Genomic DNA, 22,120 nt, shown 5'->3' with positions numbered 1-22,120 from the left:
CTAGACTGCAGCCTCAGAGCAAGACTGTAAATAAGTTAAGGTTGATTGTTTTCTGGTTGGCCTTGCTATTGCAAGTCCCTAATGTCCTTGATTTGTTTATTTATTTATTTTTTCAGTCAGCCTAGTAGCTAGGGATTACCATATGTGAGAAACAATGTCCCACTCGTCCTCGGAGAAAGCAAAGTTACTCACCTGTAGCAGGTGTTCTCTGAGGACAGAAACACATGTATTCTCGCATCCCTTCCCACTCCCCCTAGGAGTTGTATTCTTTTACCTTTGAATTGTACTGCTGGTCCCGCATCCTCACGTTGGGCAGGAAGGCACGTGCAGTCATAATGTAATGCTGCCAGAACACTGGGTAGTATCCACACCAGGCTGCATCAGAAGCACCATATCAGTAGGAATTTGGTTTGTTATCCCTTCGCTAAAAGATTTTGTAGTGTACAATGGTTTGTATGTTTGATAGTGTGAGTAACAAATAGTGAGTGTTGTAATACATTTATACCTGTGACCAGGAATTATTATATGTGAGCACAGGGGTAGTTATTGTTACATCCTCCAGTTGTGATTTTTGTACATTAGATGATGTCATTCATATATGAGAATACATGTTCTGCTGTCCTTAGAGAACATCTGCTACAGGTGAGTAACTTTGCTATCTTTGATGCTACTTGTTGGCATCTGTTTATGTTGTTGTATAGTTTGTAGAAACATAATTGTTCTTTATAGAAAAAAACAAATGTAGATAAATCTAATGTACAGTGTGATGGTAATTGAGAAATATATTTTCAGGGAACAAAGTGATCGGATCTTGTGTGGTGTCATGAGGATTGGCTTGGTTGCGAAAGGCTTGCTTATAAAAAATGATATGGATTTGGAGCTTGTTCTCATGTGCAAAGAAAAGCCTACAGAGAAATTATTAAATGCAGTCAAAGACAATCTTCCAGTTCAAATTCAGGTGAGTTAATTTAGGAGTGTTATGTCATTATGATTAATAGCACTGCAAAGGCATTTTCTGCTAAATCTGCAGTAAGTAAAGGTGGTAATGAATTTGGTACTAAGCAGAATACCATCTGTGAAGGCACAAACAGCAGTGTGTTAACTGTGCAATATAGCACATTTAAATTGTGTTCATTGGAGAACATGAGAAAGAAAAGGTAACATTTTCTCAACCTTTTGATAAATACTTCCATGAACAATATTTTACATGGCATCCTAGAGTCATAATGGAAAAGATCCATTTCTGTCCTGCTCTGTAGGTGTCATCTTTTTAGTAAAACAACTGTTTGAAATGTTAGGTTTGAGAGAGAGAAGTATATCCATTTTCTGCTGTAGCATGAATAGATTGTCAAATCTGTTTGGAACTTCTCAAAAATAATTTGTCATGTAAAGTAGCCAGCATGTTAAAAAGTGATTAAATCAGGGCATTCTGTCATCATTAACTTTAAATTATTCATGGTTCTTTAATGGCATACTTCTGAATGGAGTTTGTCATCTCCAGATCACTTGTGTCACAACTGTCAGGAATGGTGAGCCCTTAGACCAAAGCCGGAGCTTTGGCAGACAAATCACCTGGGCTGGCACAGGCAGGAATCAGAACAGACTGGACTAGGATAAACTAACAGACTCAACAAGGCAGGACAGAGGTAACTAAACACAATGGACAACACAAGAACCGGATCCAGATAAGGAGGAGTGGCCTAGTGGTTAGGGTGGTGGACTCTGGTTCGGGGGAACTGAGTTTGATTCCCACTTCAGGCACAGCTCCTTGTGACTCTGGGCAAGTCACTTAACCCTCTATTGCCCCAGGTACAAATAAGTACCTGTATATGTAAGCTGCATTGAGCCTGCCATGAGTGGGAAAGTGCGGGGTACAAATGTAACTAAAATAAAATAAATAAGGCAAGGAAAAGAAGGCAAAGGGCCAGAACTGGAACCCAGACAGGACAAGGCAAGACTCGGAACTGGATTAAAACTGGGACCCAGAAATGCAAGGCAAAACACGGAAGTAGATTAAAACTGGGTCCTGAAAAGGACAAGGCAAGGACTGGATCCGGACAGGACTAGACTGAAAGAGACAAGACAAAGCACACCTAGACAGGTAAGACAGGGTAGGAGCTAGGCAACAAGAGTAACAGAAGCAAGACAAGGGAAAGCGCGGGGTACAAATGTAACAGGATTCTCAAACAGGCTTGGCTGGAACAGGATTCAGGATTCTCAAACAGGATTCAAGATTCTCAAACAGGCTTGGCTGGAACAGGATTCAGGATTTTCAAACAGGCTTGGCTGGAACCGGATTCTCAAACAGGTTGGCTGGAACCGGATTCTCAAACAGGCTTGGCTTGACTTAGCTGGAACCGGACTCTGGAACGGGCTTGGCTTGGCTGGAACAGGATACTGAAAGGGACTTGGCTTGGCAGGGAACTGGGACAGAACTAGCTCAAACATAGAGCAGGAGCAGAACCTGTCTCAAACGCACACAGGAACAGAACTTGGCAGAAACAGAGCTCAAGAGCCAGGAAGCAAACATGGCAGGCAAAGGTTAAGCAGACTAAGGGAAGACAAACAAACAAAGAAGCAATGTGCTTACCAGCACCCACAGCTGGATAGCAGCAAAGTAATCAGGTATGATGCTGGCTTCTACAGACTCAGAATAAACAGACAAGAACCTCACACACAGGAAACAGAACAGGGAAAACAGGAACAGAGCTTGGCTAAACACAGAGATTTGCTTAAACACAGAGCTTAACTATAGCAAGAGTCAAAGCAGGGCTAGACTAAAAGCAGAAGCCTAGGGAAGTCAAACAGATACAGACACCAAGGGCAGGGTGTGGCTCTAGAACCATGCCTTCAGGATCAAGGTTCAAAAGCAAACTCGCAGAAACAAAGGAAAGCATTGAAACACGAAACTCAGAGAAACACAGCACAGACCTTCAGGAGCAAAACACTCAGGAACAAAGCCAAGCATGGATATAATCTAAACAGGTAACGCAAGATTAAGAGACCTCTTGCAAAGGCAAAGCATGATAGTTCCCAGGTACTTATAAAGGACTTGCTGATGATGTCTCAAGTAGGAAATGAAGCAGAAGCAGGGAGACCAAAGCGAGGCTTGGTTAACAGGAAAAAAAACAACAGGAAATGAAGGAGAATCAGGGAGACCAAAGTGAGGCTTGGCTTACAGGAAGAACAACAATATGGAAAAAGGCAGACTGGAGAGGTCACAGAGAAACAGTAAGTCTGAACATAAGGGCACGGCCACAACCGTGACAACTTGTAATAGTTCTTCATGGCATTCCTATTGAGACCAAATAAATGGTTGACATTTTGTTGAGTAAAGATGACTTTATAAAAATATAAGAAGTGCCTTGCTAAGTTAGGCCAAACATCTTCAAAGCCCAGCATCATGTCCCCAACAATGGCCAGTCCAGGTCATTAGGACATACCTGATGTTTCCATTGAAGTAATCCATTCTTTATAGCTTGAGCCAAGTGATACATGGTAGCTAAGTCTATATGGGTAATAATTATTTATGGACTTTACCTCTATGAGCTTGTCTGAATTTACTTTTAAACCCAATTTTGCTAGATGCGTAGCTCACATGCTCTGAGTGCTTTGAGCCTTCAGTTGGAAATACCCTGAGATCCTTCTCTCTGCCAGCTCACTCGCCAGTGCTTCTGAAACCCTATTGTTATGTGCCCTAAATCAGCTACTTGGACTAGTAATGTCTGTGCCCCCCCCCCCCCCCCTTGTCTATCTCCAGCAATGGGTAACAGAGTGGAAAAGCTCACATGAGAATCAAACCCAATACTTAGTTTCAAATGTTTAATTCACAGAGCCTAATGTATTTCTGTGATTATGCAAGGATATATTGGACACAGTTTTCTGTGCCATCTTTTCATCTTATTTCTGTCTGTTTTAAGACTTTCACTGACTAAAAGTCTACCCATTAATGTTGGAGGACCCAACTAGATAGAACTTTTAGTGGCATTTGTTAGCAGCTGCTCAGTCATTCCTAGCTCTTAAAATGTTCTAAAATTTTGAAAAACTTCACTTAATATAAGTTTAAATGAGATGTTATTTTATGGTGGCTAGTTGTCCCTGTTGCACAGCTTCTACTTCCTCTGGATAGATGTTAATGTCGTGATCTTCACTATTTTTGAAGAAAGGACCACATTAGTGAAAAGATGTCAACGTGAGAGCTGAGACTGGTGCTCGATAAAGCAATATGTGTATATAAAATGGATTTATTTACCAACTTTTTGAAGGAATTCACTCATAGTGGTATACAGTAAGAATAGATCAAACATGAGCATTAGGCACAGCAATAAAAATATTCAAATAATACAAAGTATGGCATACATACATATTTTCAAAGCACTTAGCCTTCCAAAGTTCCATAGAAACCTAAGTGCTTTGAAAATATGCCTAATAGTATACTAACAATGTCAAAACAATACGTAATAGAACATTTTAATTAATAGTAAAGCGTAAAGCAAAGATGGAACAAATAAGACAGTAAGAAGAGTTAGAAATTAAGGTGACTGATTTAAAGAAAGTTGCATATGAGGTCAGAGAGATGGTTATATATTATCTCAGCTAGGGTAGGAGCAGATAAACATGTCCTGCAGCAGTATGTGCAGGCCAAGTCAATCCTTGTGTGTGTGAATGAGACTAACAAGTTAGTTACTTCTTCAATTAAAGGCCTGGTTGAAGAGCCAAGCTTTCACCTGCTTCCTGAAGTAGAGATAGTCTTCGGTTAAGCGGAGCCTTTCAGGCAGTGCATTCCAGAGAGTGTGGGCTACTTCGGAGAAGTCTCGCTTCCGGGTATCACATCGTGCAATGTCTTTTGGAGAGGGTGTGGTTAGTGATAGTCCTTGAGAGGACCTTAGTGTCCTTGGTGGTTTGTAGAGGATCATCCTATTCTTCAGGTACTTGGGGCCGTTTCCTTGGAGGGTCTTGAAGATCAGACATAGAGTTTTAAATTTAGCCCTGTATTGTACTGGTAGCCAGTGAAGGTTTTGCAAAAATGGTGTGATGTGGTCACGTCGCTTGCAACCTTCTATGAGTCTTGCTGCTGCATTCTGAATCAACTGGAGCTGGTGCAGGCCCTTTGTAGTCAGACCATTGTATAGTGCATTGCAGTAATCTAGTCTTGATATGGCATAGACAACTGGGATAAGATTCAGCGTAGCTGTGGCAAATAGTAGAAGCACCTCTTGAAGGTTGCTTGGATTTGGGGAATCAGAGTAAGTGTTGAATCTAACTGTATTCCAAGGTTCCTGTCTTGTGATTTGAGGGGGAGTTCATACTTCTCAAAAGGGATTTATCCACTTGTGTTAGGGACTCAGAGAAGCTGTTTTACTTGGGTTCATGCAAAGTTTGTTGTGTTTATCCCATTCTTGAATTGATGTTAGGTAATCAGTTTATTCAAGGCTGTAGGTAAGTCAGGTTCAGTGGGTATGAGTAACTGCACATCATCCGCATAGATGTAGAACTGAGTGTCCATTGACTGAATCAGCTCAGCTAGTGGCTTGAGAGTAGATATTGAACAGAATAGGTGACAGAATCAATCCTTGTGGTACCCCACAGGTCAGTGTCCAAGGTGGTGATGAGTTGCTGCCAAACATGGATTGTTGCCTGTCTGATAGGTAAGATCTGAACCAGGCAAGTACTGTTCCATTGATACCTGTTTCTGTCAGTCATGCTAGCATGATATCATGACCCACAGTGTCAGAAACTGCTGAGAAATCGTGCCGTACTAACTTTGAGGCGAATTCCTTGTCTCGTTTTCTGTGATCATCTAGTAGGGATACGAGGACCGTTTCTGTGCCATAACCAGGTCTACCGGGTCTGAATCCAGATTGACATGGATCTAGCCAATCATTAAGGTGAACACAGACTGTTTGCTCTATGAGTTTCCCTAGAAATGGGTTGTTGGATACTGGCCGGTAACTTTCAAGTTTGTCCTGGTCAAGGTTGTTTTTCTTTAGGAAAGGGTGAACCACTGCCCTTTTTAATGTTGTTGGTAGTTGCCCATTAGAAAGAGAGGTGTTCAAAATTTTTGTGGCACCTTCTGTGAGGCCCATACTTGCCTGCTGCACTATCTTTGATGGGCAGGGGTCGAGGGAGCAGGTAGTTGGTTGAAGGTCTCTTAGGATTTTGTCAAGGCTCTCCTCTGTCTTTGTGTTAAAAATGTCCCATCTGTCTCTGTCAGGAGAGGGTGAGTTTGTGCACCCCTGGTTAACTGGTTGGGGACTGGGTGGGATTGCCTGTAAATCCTGGCGTAGACTTTTAATTTTGTTGGCAAAGTATGCAGCAAAATCATTGCAGTTCAATTTAGACTGGGCAGGCTGGTTCTGTTGTAGGGGTTGCAGTAGGCTGTTTACTGAACAACTGCTGAAGTCTAATCCACCAGACTCTCTCATTCAGCTTATCTTGTTTCCCCCAGCCCATATTTCCACTAATAATCTCCCCAACCCTATTTCAATCAGTCTAAACTCCCACCACCAACGTCTCCTCCCAGTTAGTTTTCATGATCCTTTCCCCAATCCCTCCAAGCTGGGTCTTACCCTGGTTTGTTAATGCCCCTTTGCCATTCCCAGAGCCTTGATGCAGGTGCCTTCTATAGGACAGATATTCTGCTTTTTCCCAGCATCATGCGGCTCTCGGTTAGCTTGGTGTGAGAGTTTTTAACATTGGGAACTCAAACTCACTGAGAGCTGTAGTCCTGAGGAAAAACATAGCAGCAGTTCTGGAGACAGTGCTAGCAGCAAGTCTGTAGACAAGGTGAGGGAAGTATTGAGAGAAGAGAGTTGGAAGCCACACCTATGGTGAATGGAGGCTGCTACTGGCCCTTGGCCTTGCTTTTAAGAACTTGGGTTCTTACAAGTTCACAGAATCTTTTTGCAGTTTTTGTGAACAAGTGTTGTGCCATCATTGTGATTAGAATATTCAAAACATCTGTCTCTTCACAGAATCCAAAACAAAGCACTTGGTATTCGAAAAGTTGAAGCAGAAAAAAATAACAATATATGAAACAGCTTGTTGAATATGCTATAGCCACTTCCCCTGAATTCTGTAAAAGTTGCTAAAAATTGCAAGTGAAATTTAACGAGTTAACTAGCAGTGATTTGCTTGTTAACTAATTATTGGCACTAATCAAACATATAAATGGTAAGAGACGTACTCACTCGCAAATGCGCAGTAGAGACCCTCTCTGTCCCGCCCCCGCATCAATACGTGATGACGGGGGCGGGACAGAGAGGGAACCTGCACACCTGCGAGTGAGGGAACCGCCGTCGCCACCCTCCCCCCCCCAGGGTTGCCGCTACCGCTCCCCCCACCCACCCGGAGTCGCCGCAGCCGCCACCCACCCTCCACCCGGTCCGGGTACCTGGCTTCACTATTCAAACCACCGTAACGCAGCACACAGCTCATCTGAGCTGCCGTTGGCCTTCCTTACTTGCCTGTTTCCCGCCCTCGCTGACGTTACGTCACACGAGGGCGGAACACACTGCAGAGAAGAAGGAAGGCCGACGGCAGCTCAGATGAGCTGTGTGCTGCGTTCCGGCGGTTTGATTAGTGAAGCCAGGTACCCGGCCCGGGTGGAGGGGTGGCGGAGGGGACTCCGGGGGGGGGGGGGGCGGGGGCGGCGGCGACCTATCTGGAGGGGGGGCCTTTCAACCCCCCCTCTTCCTTTACTAGCCCGTTTTTATGGGCTCAACGGCTAGTTAGATTTAATTGAAATATCTTCGCATAAATTTAGGCGTGGGATCAGTGCCTAAATTTTATGCACGAGCTCAAAAAGGGGGCATGGAAATGGGATGGTCAAGGGCAGAACGAGGGCATTCCTAACACTTACGCATGTTGTTATAGAATGAGGAGCGATACGCTTCTAATTTAGATGCATACATTTGCAGTACGTTTGAGTTGGTGCAAATGGTGCTATTCTTGGAGGACAAGCAGGCTTATTAATTTTGACAAGTGGGTGAGCCGACACACATCACCCAGTCCGGAATTTACAAAAGTCTAATGAGAGCTTTGTGGAGCACGAATGCCTTCCTGCCCGCCATGCGAACACGGTTCTTTCTCTACCACGATGAGAGGGCGTGTTTTTTTACCATCTCCTCACATCGCTGGGGCCTAGAGAGCTTTTTTGTGCCTTTCGGCTATTTTTCATTCATTTTTTTCATCCTTTATTGTGATCCTGTCATGGAACCTCTGTCCTTTAATTTGCCCTTAAGTTTTTAGTTGTTTTTCCTGTTTTTAAGTTTCCTTTCATTTTTCTTCGTCGTCAGGCCGCTTTTAGGCCTTGACTTCAGACGGGAACTTTCCTTTTCTTTTTTGCCAAGCCTTACCCCTTTTTCAGGCACCATCACTTCATTTGATGTAGCCGAGGAAGATTTTCCTTCCATGTTCATGAAGGTTCCCAGTGACTTCAAGCACTGTAGCTGGTGCAATCATACAGTCTCTGGGAAAGACACCCATTCTTAGGTGTATCAAAAGTTCTTGGCCAGGGGCACTAACCACTTTTGATGTGGCATCCAGGATCTCTGCTCAAAGTATAGCAATGCACAGACACTCTCATGGCTGTGTGTTTCTGACTTGGAACATTCTGTTCAGCAGAGGATGGCGGATTCCCCATAATTGGGGGGGGGGGGGGGGGGAATAACCTTTTTAGAGAGAAGTTAGGTCACAGACCAAATAAAAAAACACACTGATACCATCTCTTCTGTCTCCCACCGGGCATCTTCTGCTTCTACATCCTTAGCTAGGAGGACTTTTGGAATGCCAAGGAGGAGTTCCTATTATTGTTCTAAGCATAGGTACAGTTCTTCATCTCGCCAGCCTACTCAGGCTCAACACCAGCGCACTCATTCACGTCAACAGCATGCAACTAAGGCCCTTGCTGCTCACCAGCAAAATCAAGGGATGAGCTTTTGACTGGCTTCAGCAGAGCATAGCCACAGTAAAAGTATCTGTCCTGGACAACTTGCTGGTCGGGGGGGGGAGGTTAAAGTTTTTTCACAAAAGATGGCCTCTTACAACCTCCAACTGGTGGGTTCTTTAAATAGTCCATCTGGGATATATGCCCTCAGTTGGTATCTCAAACTTCCAAATTGCCCACTGAGAGCTCATTCATTTAGCTCTCAGCACAGGCCGGTACTTACAGAGATGCTTTCAGCCCTTCTGAAGGCCCATGCGGTTGAGTCCTTTCTACCAGGAGAGGAAGGCCGAGGATTCTCTTCCAGGTACTTCCTTCTGCAAAAGAAAACAGGGGGCATTTGTCCCATCCTAGACCTAAGGACCCTGAACAAATTCCTAGTCAGAGAAAAGTTCAGGATGGTTTCCCTGTGCACCCTTCTCCCAATGATTCAGGAAAACGATTGGCAATGCTCTCTGGACTTAAAGGATGCATATACTCGCATCCCAATACTTCCAGCCCACTGGAAGTATCTTCGATTTCGGCTGGGAACACATCACTTTCAGTACTGCATGTTGCCTTTTGGCCTTGTGTCAGCTCCCAAGGGCTTTACCAAATATCTAGTGGTAGTTGCAGCATCGCTATGCAGACTGGGAGCCCATTTGTTACCATATCTCGATGATTGGCTGGTGAAGAACACATCAGAGGTGGGTGCTCAGGATTCCATGTGGATGACTAATTTGGGTGCTCGAGCTACTAGGGTTCGTTGTAAACTACCCAAGTCCCATCTCCACCCTGTCCAACGATTGGAGTTTATAGGAGCCCTGCTGGATACTCAGATGGTTCAAGCCTATCTCTTAGAGATGAGAGCGGACAATCTGATCACACTCATGTCCAAGGTTTGTACCTTTCAGCAGGTCACAGCTTGGCAGATGTTGAGATTTTTGGGCTACATGGCTTCCACAGTGTACAATTACACCCATGGCATGTCGAGATCAGCTCAATGGACCCTAGATCCTCAGTGGTATCAAGCAACGAGGAGTCTAGAAGATGTCATCCAAGTGTCCGCAGAGCTTGTATGCTCCCTTCAGTGGTGGACCATTCAATCCAATTTGACTCTGGGACTTCAATTCCAAATTCCTCAGCCACAAAAAGTGCTGACAATGGATGCATCTCTCCTGGGATAGGGAGCTCATGTAGATGGCCTTTATACTCAAGGAGCTTGGTCCTTCCAGGACATGAATCTCCAGATCAATCTCTTGGAGCTCCAGGCGATCTGGAGCACTCTAAAGGCTTTTAGAGATTGGCTATCTCACCAAATTGTTCTCATCCAAACACAATCAGGTTGCAATGTATTACACCAACAAACAGGGGGGGCACCGGATCACGTCCTCTGTGTCAGGAGACCATCCGGATGTGACATTGGGCTTGCCACCACGGCATGTTCCTTTGAGCCACTTATTTGCGGGCAAAAACAATACCCTGGCCAACAGACTGAGTAGGATAATGCAACCTCACGAGTGGTCTCTCAATATGGGTATATCCCACAAGATCTTCCGAGTGTGGAGCACCCCCTTGGTGGATCTTTTTGCCACTCAGGTCAACCACAAGGTCCCTCAGTTCTGTTCTAGGCTTCAGGCCCACGACAGACTAGCGTCAGTTGCCTGCCTTCTCAATTGGGGGACAGGCCTTCAGTAGGCATATCTTCCCATACTTCTAGTGGGAAAGACTTTGTTGAAGCTCGAGCAAGACCGCGGAACCATGATTCTGATCGCGCTGTACTGGCTGCAGCAGATTTGGTTCCCTCTACTTCTGTAGTTATCCTCCGAAGAACCATGGAGATTGGAGTGTTTTATGACCACTAATATATAGTAAAGGAATTAGTAGAATATTTATCAATTAATCTCACAACCAAATTCTACTCAGAAAAAACCTTGTATTGAAGGTGTTAAGTCCATTTATTCATGAAAATATGTGGAGAAAAAAAGACTTCAGAAACCATGGAGATATCTCTTTAAAGGCAAACCTTTCAAATATTCAGAGAACTCCTCGTCAATAACTAGTCTTCACAAAAAAAACTCCACTCTTCTTATTCATGAAATACTTGTACATACACCTTTCACAATACACTAAGGTAGAGGCTTATTTCAACATCATATATCCGGTGAAATAAACATTCATTTATAGCTTATATTGGATAGTAATGGTGCCACTGGTCCGCATTAGATTCCACAGTTTTCGATGTCCATAAAGCCCAACAGGAGACCCTGTTTCGCCTCAATTGGGCTGTTTCAAGGGCTAGACACTGCATCCAAATTTTCTGTCCCAAGCTTCTCACATTCACCACACACTATGCCTCTTCAGGGTCTCCTGTTGGGCTTTATGGACATCGAAAACTGTGGAATCTAATGCAGACCAATTTGGTTGTGAGATTGTTTTATGACCCCCATCACAAAGAACAAGGGGTCCCTTCTACATCCCAACCTCCAGTCTCTGGCTCTCACAGCTTGGATGTTGAGAGCTTAGACTTTGCTTCCTTGGGTCTTTCGGAGGGTGTTTCCCAGGTCTTGCTAGCTTCCAAGAAAGACTCCACTAAGAGGTGCTATTCTTTCAAATGGAGGAGGTATGCTGTCTGGTGTAATGCCTTCTACACTTATCAGAGTCTGGTCTCAAGACCAACTCCGTAAGGGTTCATCTTAGTGCAATTAGTGCTTATCAGCATGTAGAAGGTAAGCTCATCTCTGGACAGCCTCTAGTTCGCTTCATGAGTTGTTTGCTTTTGTCAAAGCCCCATGTCAAACCTCTACCAATGTCATGGGATCTCAGTGTCGTTCTCACCCAGCTGATGAAAGCTCCTGTTGAGCCACTGAATTCCTGCCATCTGAAGTACTTGATCTGGAATATTATTTTCTTGGTGGCTGTTACTTCAGCTCATAGAGTCAGTGAGCTCCAAGCCCTGGTAGTGCATGCACCTGGCCAGGATGAACAGACAGATGTGGAAATGTTATCAGAAATTAGGGAGGCTAACAAACTGACACTGGGTAAAGGTAACATCAAGGCATGCTAGGGAGCTAAAATTCCTTGAAATCAAGGACTGCTTTAGGAGCAGCTGGTACAGGAGCCAACAAGAGGAGGAAAAATTCTAGATCTAGTCCTTAGTGGAACACATGATCTTGTGCAGGAGGTGATGGTGTTGGGGCCGCTTGATAGCAGCTTTGGAGTAAATACACACAGGAAATCCAATACGTTAGCATTTAATTTTCAAAAAGGATACTATAATAAAATGAGAACCTTAGAGGAGCATCTGAGAAGGTCAAAAATTTACATCAGGCATGGATGCTGTTCAAAAATACTATCCTGGAAGCCCAGGCCAAATATATTCCATGTATTAAAAAAGGCGGGAGAAAGACCAAATGACAGCTGGCATGGTTAAAAAGTGAGGTGAAGGAAGCTATTAGAGCCAAAAGAAAATCCTTCAGAAAATGGAAGAAGGATCTGACTGAAAATAATAAGAAGCAGCATAAGGAATGGTAAGTCAAATGCAAAGCGCTGATAAGGAAGGGAAAGAGGGACTTTGAAAAAAAAGATTTGCGTTGGAGGCAAAAACACATAGTAAAACTTTTTTTTATGTATATTGAAAGAAAGAAGCCGGCAACAGAATCAGTTGGACCGCTAGATGACCGAGGGGTAAAAGGGACACTCAAGGAAGACAAAGCCATAGCAGAGAGATTAAATGAATTCTTTGCTTCGGTCTTCACCAAAGAGGATTTGGGAAAGATACCGGTACCAGAAATGGTATTCAAAGCTGAAACCTCTACAAACCTGGAAGTTGTAATGAGGCAATTTGACAAACTGAAGAGTAGCAAATCACCTGGCCTAGTTGGTATTCATCCTAGAGTACTGACAGAATTGAAAAATAAACTTGCAAAATTATTCTTAGTAATATGTAATTTATCTTTAAAACCAAGCATGGTACCGGAAGATTGGAGGGTGGCCAATGTAATGCCGATTTTTAAAAAAGGTTCCAGAGGTGATCCAGGAAATTATAGACCAGTGAGCCTGACATCGGTGCAGATCAAAATGGTAGAGACTATTATAAAGAACAAAATTACAGAGCATATTCAAAAGCATGGAGTAATGAGACAAAGCCAATATGGATTTAGTGAAGGGAAATCTTGCCTCACCAATCTATTACATTTCTTTGAAGGGTGAACAAACATGTGGATAAAGTTAAGTTAGTTGATATTGTGTATCTGGATTTTCAAAAGGCATTTGACAGAGTATCTCTTGAAAGACTCCAGAGGAAATTGGAGAGTCATGGGATAGGAGGTGGTGTTTTATTGTGGATTTAAAACTGGTTAAAAGACAAAGAGAGTTGGGTTAAATGGTCAGTATTCTCAATGGAGAAGGGTAGATAGTGGGGTTCCTCAGGGGTCTGTGCAGGTGCCATTACTTTTTAACATATTTATAAATGATCTAGAGATGGAAGTATCTAGTGAAGTAATTACATTTGCTGATGACACAAAATTATTCAAAGTTGTTAAATTGCGAGAGGATTGTGAAGAATTACAAGAGGCTGGGAGACTGGGCGTCCAGATGGCAGATGACATTTAATGTGAGCAAGTGCAAAATAATGCATGTGGGAAAGAAGAACCCGAATTATAGCTAGGCTCCACATTAGGAGTTACCAACCAGGAAAGTGATCTAGGCGTCATCATTGATGACCCGTTGAAAGCCTCTGCACAGAGTGTGGCAGCGGTAGCTAATAAAGCAAATAGAATGTTAGGTATTATTAGGAAAGGAATGGAAAATAAAAACGAGGATGTTATAATGCCTTTGTATTGCTCCATGGTGCGACCACACCTTGAATATTGTATGCAAGATATAGTGGAATTGGAAAAGATACGGAGAAGGGTGATGAAAATGATAAAGTGGATGGGATGACTTCCCTATGAGGAAAGGCTAGGGCCCTTCAGCTTGGAGAAAAGACGGCTGAGGGGAGATATGATAGAGGTTTATAAAATAATGAGTGGAGTGGAAAGTGTAGATGTGAATCACTCGTTTACTTTTTCCAAAAATACTAGGACTAGGGGGTACGCAATGAAGCTATACAGTAGTAAATTTAAAACAAATCAGAGAAAATATTTCTTCATTCAATGTGTAATTAAACTCTGGAATTCATTGCCAGAGAATGTAGTAAAAGCAGTTAGCGTAGCGGGGTCTAAAAAAGTTTTGGATAGCTTCCTAAAAAAAAAGTCCGTAAGCCATTATTAAAATGGACTGGGGAAAATCCACTGCTTATTTCTAGGATAAGCAGTCTGGTCGGTCCTTGCCTTGACGTCGCCCGGGCGGACAGCCTCACCTGGGAGCGGGGACCGGGAGGCCCAAGAGCGGGAGCGAGCAGGGACTGAACATCGGAGACTGTCCCGCGACGACCCTCGCGGTCAGATCGGCACCGGGAGCGGCTCCCTCTCTGACCGGAGCCCTGGACGGCATGGATTTGGCGCCGACACCCACCCGCAGCCTAGCATAAACGTCGAGGGAGCCCTTGTGTAGATCGCGGAGAGAGCCTGAGAGCGCCGGGCGGAGCTGCAGTTAGCAGGCCAGTGGCGGTTGAAAAGACACGACCAGCTGACCACTCCGCTGACATCCTCCCCGACGCAGCCGGCCGCCGCGGGTCTGCTGCAGCTCTTCCCTGCCACGGAGGTAGCGCTGCCCCACTGATATCGTGCACACACCAGCAGCCCAGCTGTACCAGCTGGTCGGACACCCGCCCAGGGAGAGAGGATGCCACGGGTGCACTGCAGGAGCTGAGGAGAATTGAGGGAAGCACCCACCGGCCGAGTCTCAGGAGACCTACAACGCCAAGACGGGCCCACACGACACCACACCGCACGAACTGACCATCGTGGCGAGAGCAGCTCGCCCCGCATGGGATGCAGCCCGAGCCCCTACCAAGTATACCCACTGAGGTACTGAACACAGGAGGCTGATCAGTGAAGATCACAGCCCAAACGACCACCACTTGCTAGACAACCAGCTTACAACTCTACCCCAACCAACAGCACAACACCCTTGCTAATTGAACCTATCTGCCTCCAACCACCAGAACGGTGTCCAGAGCAACAGAGCTCCACGCCCAGGACATCACCCCGAGCATCTGACTGCGAATAACCTACCTTTCCCCAAACTGACAACAAAATAAATACAATCAAAATACTCCTAACAATCTACTCCCTTTCACTGACCCACCTAACAGTATCCATCCCACTTACAGAAAATATCATACCCATCCTACAATATCACCAAAGGCTGATCAAACACTCCACACTTCACCAAACTGACACCCATAAAATTAAAGGAAGACTATCCAAACACGGACAATACCAACAAAATGGAAGGAAAGATCACAACAAACACACTGCACCCAAGGAATAACAGCTGACAAAAATCCACATATCATCAAACCTAGCAGCCCCATACCAAAATATCCAAGTGGGCTACAATAATGCTAGGTCCGTAGTTAACAAAACAACAACAATATCAGACTGGATCAGCTCAGAAAACCTCGATCTTGTCCTCGTCAACGAAACATGGATCCACGATCAAAAGGACCCCATAATCCTTGAACTATGCCCTACAGTTTACAAAATCACTCACTGGACCAGAACGGAAAAGAGAGGAGGAGGCATAGCAATAATCTACCAAACCCAATTCACCACCAAAACCATCACCGAATCCATAACACCCCAACTAGAAATTGCATCATTCAGAATCCATAACAAATCCCTGATCGATCACCTGAACTGTGTCCTGTTTTACAGACCGCCCGGTAACTGGAATGAAAGCCAGCCTATTTTCACGGACTTAATCTCAAACAGTTGTGTAAACAACTCCAATACATTAATACTAGGTGGCATAAACTTTCACCTAGAATACCCCAACTCCACCAATGCACGTGAATGTAAAGACTTCCTACAGTCCTGGGATCTCAAATGGCCTCACATGCAAGCTACCCACATCAAGGGATGCACACCAGACCTCTTATCACACAAACTGTCCACAGATCAAATGGACAGAAACACCTTGGACCGACCATTACAAACTCAACCTATCCCTAAACTGGCGGAAGAAGGGATTAAACCATACACCAGCACACACAACTTACACCACGAGAGGGCAAATAGATTCACAAGTATTCTGGCAACTGATATATGACAACGAATGGAAAACATGAACGGATTCCATACACTACCTCAATCACGAAATAGCACCCTTAAAGACAAGAATATCAAGAAGACAAAACTCGATACCATGGTTCAATGACGAATGAAAAAAACTCAAAACACAATCCAGGAAACTTGAACGAGCATGGAAAAAAACAAAAGATGAACACACACTCAATGCATGGAAACAAACACACAGAAAATACAAATATGCAATAAGACAAACCAAAAGGTTCTATTACAAAACTAAAATAGGACCGGATTACAAAGATCTGAAGAAACTATTTCAACTTCTAAATAAGTTATTAGACACCACCCCTGTCACCACAACCAACACAGACATCCCACCCGCAGACAAACTCACTAATTACTTTAACAAAAAAATAATAAAATTACGCAGCACACTTCCTCAGCACAACACTGACATCGAAAACTTCTTCAACGACCTGGACCTAATCCCTGGTGGATGCCCAGTTGACTGTATCTGGTCAGCATTTACTCTCCTCACCACTGAATCAGTTACAAAAGTGACTCATAGGTTTGCCAACACCCACTGCAAACTGGATATATGTCCCAGTCTTCTACTGAAATCCGCCCCCCGACCGCTTCATAGCAGACCTCACATCCCACCTAAACTTCATGCTACAACAAGGTCTCTTCCCCGAGGAATATGGTAACATCCTACTCACCCTAATACCTAAAGACACCAAGAAAAATACAAACGATCTAACCAACTACCGTCCAGTTGCGTCTATCCCACTAGTAGTCAAATTGATGGAGAGTTTGGTGACCAAACAGCTTACAGAATACATGGACAAGTTCTCAATATTACATGATTCACAGTCAGGATTCTGCCCCCACCATAGTACTGAAACTGTCCTAGTCACTCTCCTGGCCAAATTCAAGCAAGAAATAGCCACAGGTAAAAATATACTTCTCCTCCAATTCGACATGTCGAGCGCATTCGTCATGGTCAACCACAATATACTACTAAGACTCCTTGGCCACTTCAGGATTGATGGAACTGTACTTAACTGGATAAAGGGTTTTCTAACCACCAGAACTTGCCAAGTAAAATCAAACTCAAATATATCACCACCGTGGAAAGCTACCTGTGGAGTACCTTAAGGATCACCATTATCACCAATACTCAACATGATGATGATCCCACTGGCAAAGTCCCTATCCAACCGAGGCCTCAACCCGTTCATCTATGCAGAAGACGTCACAATCTACATTCCCTTTAGTCATGACTTGACAGAAATAACCAATGAAATCAATGACGGCCTGAACATCATGGACTCCTGGGCAAATTCATTCCAACTGAACACTGAAAAAACACTGCCTCATCCTCTCATCTCAACGCAAGAAGTACAAACCCACAACCATAAACACCCCAGAACACACCCTTCCTACCTCAGACAGCCTAAAAATACTCGGCGTCATAATCGACCGGAACCTTACCCTTGAGAGCCAAGTAAACTCCATAATATCGTTTATTGTTTATTTATTTACTATACTGTTTCAAATTGCATTCACAAAACAGAACAGTTTACATCATAATATAAAATCTCATATTAAAAAACATAAGAAATCCATCAATTTAATAGAAAAGCACAGCAAAACTAAAAGAACCTTCTAGAAATAATAACATCATTGAGCAAGGACAACCATTCATAACAGACTACATAAACAAACATATTATGTTACTGTATATTCATTCTGCATATTTTCCCACTTTTAACTCAGATTATTTTCAAACGTATTCTGAAACAGATATGTTTTCAGAAGTTTACGAAAGTGAACATAGGACTCTTCTAATCTTATGATCTTAGGGAGACAGTTCCAATGAGAGGGGGCTAGAAAGAAAGCTGAGTTTCTAGTTGATTCCCATCTAGCCTTTTCTGGTGGTGGGATTACTAATCTATTGTCTGTAAGCGATCAAAGTGTTCGTATAGGTGAGTATGGCAAGGTAAGATTTGCTAAATATGATGGAATCAGTAAATGTAAAGCTTTATGTGTCAGGGCAAGAATTTTAAATTTTATTCTGGCTTCAACTGGAAGCCAGTGAAGATGATATAAAAGTGGTGTAATCCTATCATATTTTGAAGCCCTACAGATAAAACGAGCTGCGGTATTCTGTATCATCTGTAACCGTTTTAAATTGGTCTTGGTAAGTCCTGCGTAGATGGTGTTGCAGTAATCCAAGCGTGTTGTAATATATGCATGTGTTAAAGTACATAATGAAGCTTTATCAACTGAATTTCTAATTGACTGCAGTTTTTGCAAATGATAAAATGATTTCTTGACTACCTCAGATATTTGTTCCTTAAATGATAATGCTGAGTCAAAAATTACTCCTAAGTGCCTAAAAGATTGCACCGTTGGTATCTGCTTATCAAATAATATAGGTTTTACAGAAGGGATTGTTTCACGACCTGTGATCCAAGAAGTAATATAGTTTTGTCTGGATTCAATACTAAATTATGCCTTTTAAGACAGCTAGCCACCTCAGCAAGACAATTTTGAATTTGTGTTAATTCAATATCTAATGGTTTTACATAGTGAATCAATAGAAAGTCATCGGCATACGAATAGAAACTAATACCCAAGGTCTGAATGAGGGAAATTTTTTGAAACCTAATACAATCAATGGTCCTAAGCCATGCAGATTACTGCAACGGAATCTATGCAGGATGTAAAGAACAACTCACAAAAAAAACTCCAGACCACCCAAAACATAGCTGCCAGGCTGATATTTGGTAAAACATGTTTCGAAAGTGCTAAACCCCTCCGAGAAAAGCTACACTGGCTCCCAATCAAAGAACGGATCATCTTCAAAATTTGCACCTTGATCCACAAAATTATCTACGGCGTAGTCCCAGGATACATGACAAACCTCATAGATCTACCAACCAGAAACAGAATCGGATCATCTCGATCATACCTAAACTTAACATAGTAACATAGTAGATGACGGCAGAAAAAGACCTGCATGGTCCATCCAGTCTGCCCAACAAGATAAACTCATATGTACTACTTTTTGTGTATACCCTACCTTGATTTGTACCTGTCATCTTCAGGGCACAGATCGTACAAGTCTGCCCAGCACTATCCCCGCCTCCCACCACCCAAATTGCAAAGGACTTAAATACAAAACAACCTACACATCCAGCTTCTCCTACATAAGCGCACAACTATGGAATGGACTCCCAAAAGTTGTGAAAATAATCCACGACCATCTAAACTTCAGGAAATCACTAAAAACTACACTCTTCAAAAAGGCTTACCCCACCGATCCAACGTAAATCCCCACACCCAGCAACACAACATAACCAATGATCGTACTGGACAATAAACAATCTTCATTCCCTTCGACCCTCATGGTGCCTGATACACACCTACCTCACTCGACCACAATATAACCTTGTATTTGTTATCAACCGACTGGCGAATGCCTTTACGGTACTATGTAAGCCACATTGAGCCTGCAAATAGGTGGGAAAATGTGGGGTACAAATGTAACAAATAAATAAATGTAATGTTTTGGGATCTTGCCAAGTACTTGTAATATGGATTGGCCACTGTTAGAAACAGGATGCTAGGCTTGATGGACCTTTGGTCTGTCCCACTATGGCATTACTTATGTACACCTTATACTAAGTTTCATCACAGCGGAGTAGTCCTCCACACTCACCCTATGTTCCTGCCGAAAGTGGTGTCGGAGTTCCATCTGACAACATTCTTTCCTCGACCTCTTGGCCATCCTGGTAAAAGCAGCATACACACCTTGTATTGCAAGAGAGCATTGACCTACTACATGGAGCGGACAAGGCACCACAGACAGTCCGCCCAGCTTTTTGTTTCTTTTGTTCCCAGCAGGATGGGGGTCGTCATCGGGAAATGCACCATTTATAATTATCTAGCAGACTGCATTTCCTTCACTTATGTCTGGGCTGGCCCTAGACGGTCATGGCACAGTTTATAATGTCAGAGCCATGGCTACGTCGGTAGCCCACTTGAGGTCATCCTCCACTGAATAAATTTGCAAAGGCTACGACGTGGTCTTCAGCCCATACATTCACATTACACTGCTGCCTTGAGCAGGATAAGCAGTTCGACAGTTGGTTTGGGCAGACAGTGTTTCAGAATCTGTTTGGGGTCTAGAATCCAACTCCACCCTCCTAGGCCACTTTTATTCTGTTCCAGGCTACACTCTCATTCAGACTGTATATAGTTTCAGGTTAACCTCTGTTATGTTCTCTCCGTTGCAAGGCCTAGTTGACCAATGTTTGTTGTTTTCAGTGAACCTGGATGCTAGGGATTCTCCACTTGTGAGAATAAGTAAGCCTGCTTGTCCTTGGAGAAAGCGAAGGTACTTACCTGTAGCAGGTGTTCTCTGAGGACATCAGGTTTTATATTCTCACAGTCCCTCCCATCTCCCCTTGGAGTTGTCTTGTTTATTATTTTTACTTTATTTTTGCTGTAGCATAAAACTGAGGAGACCGCGTTTGCATAGCGGGTAGGAAGGCAGTCGCGCATGCACGGTGGAATGTGTCTCACGCTCCTCAAAGCCCTCATTAGACTTTTGTAAATTCCGGACTGGGCGACGTGGATCGGCGTGACCCAATTGTGAAAATATAAAGCTTGCTGTCCTCGGACAACACCTGCTACATGTAAGTACCTTCACTTTCTGTATACTGTATCTAACTTTAAGCACAATTTACAGAATAGCACTTTTATCAGTGCTAATTATTTTTGTGCCATATATAGAATTCACCCCTTTATGTGTAACTTTAATCTGCTGTCTTTCAGAAAGTAACAGAAGAGACATACCAAGTTGAACAAAGTATAGATGAAGCTTGCTTAATTATTCACAATACAAAGGAACCCAAGTTAACGTTGAAGGTTATACTTACTTCACCTTTAATCAGGGAAGAAACAGAAAAGAAAGATGGAGGTAGATAAAAATGATTGTTTTCTTAAAATACTTCCTTTGCATGTTGCAGGTGTTTTCTTTCAAGTACGTTGTCATGCATTTCATATTTTTAAGCCATTGAAAACACTTTCTAAACTAAATTAAATTTGTGTTTTATGGTAGCACAGCTGCATACAAAGTTATTTCAGGTATTTGACGAAGTCATGATTAGATAACCCACTATCCATTGTAATTACACGTCATCTTACTTTTTACATAATCATCCATAATAGACACTCAGAATATGAATTTCTTTCATTCTGTGGCTGTGATAAGTCTGTGCTCAAGAATACGGGTTGTTCTCTAAATTAAACTGTAGCTGATAATTTTTTTTTTTTTAAAGTAAATCTATCATCCTAATTTTTCTTTAGCTCAAAGAAACAATGGCAGTTGTACCTTAGACTAGTATCATTGCTTTATTATCTATTTAGATTGTGCATCTCTTTATCTTTTTTGTAGGTAAAGAACTTCATAAAGTTGAAGATATTTGTAAAATACCAAACTTTTATTTCCTTCTGTGAGGTTTCTGATAGGGTATAGCATTGTGAAAAAAATGCCTTGTGACATTGTCCATTTTGTTACTGAAATTGCAATCTAACAAAATCTCCTAATGAAAATTTAAATGCTGATTTTGGCAACTGTAAAGTTGAAGTACCTAGCTTAACATAGCCATGTCTTTAGGGGTTTTGTATTTATATTTTTGATCTTATTGTCCATAATTTTTGCTTCAGCTTCCCAAGCCTGACCCTAGAAACTTGCCTAGCGATACTGGACTACGTCAGACCTTTGACCAACTGGCCACATTCTGTCATGACATGCAAGGCAGCTGGGCCCACCTGGGCAAGAGGGGACTCCCTGTTGCTGTTTTCCCATTTCTAGACTTGGCACAAGTCTCTCTGCTTACTTTTTCCTGCTCCCCATATCTAGCAACTATACTGTGAGAAATGCTGGTCATTGTTTATTAAAATTAATCTTAGTGAACAGAGGGTAAGG

The 22,120-nt window shown here is 43.0% G+C and overlaps 1 protein-coding gene across 7 annotated transcripts in view; it reads left to right on the top strand.

Annotated features, from left to right (window-relative positions):
* Positions 1 to 22,120, top strand: part of STRBP (spermatid perinuclear RNA binding protein) — a 482,484-nt gene that overhangs the window by 215,625 nt on the left and 244,739 nt on the right. For all 7 annotated transcript variants that reach the window (XM_030207341.1, XM_030207340.1, XM_030207342.1 and 4 more), the window contains 2 exons: positions 793 to 958; positions 20,965 to 21,109. In XM_030207341.1, the coding sequence (XP_030063201.1) occupies positions 793 to 958; positions 20,965 to 21,109 (311 nt within the window). The remainder of the gene's footprint in view (positions 1 to 792; positions 959 to 20,964; positions 21,110 to 22,120) is intronic.

Source organism: Microcaecilia unicolor, chromosome 6 (assembly GCF_901765095.1).
Source record: "Microcaecilia unicolor chromosome 6, aMicUni1.1, whole genome shotgun sequence".
Classification (NCBI taxonomy): domain Eukaryota; kingdom Metazoa; phylum Chordata; class Amphibia; order Gymnophiona; family Siphonopidae; genus Microcaecilia; species Microcaecilia unicolor.
This window is presented reverse-complemented; position numbering and strand designations above follow the sequence as displayed.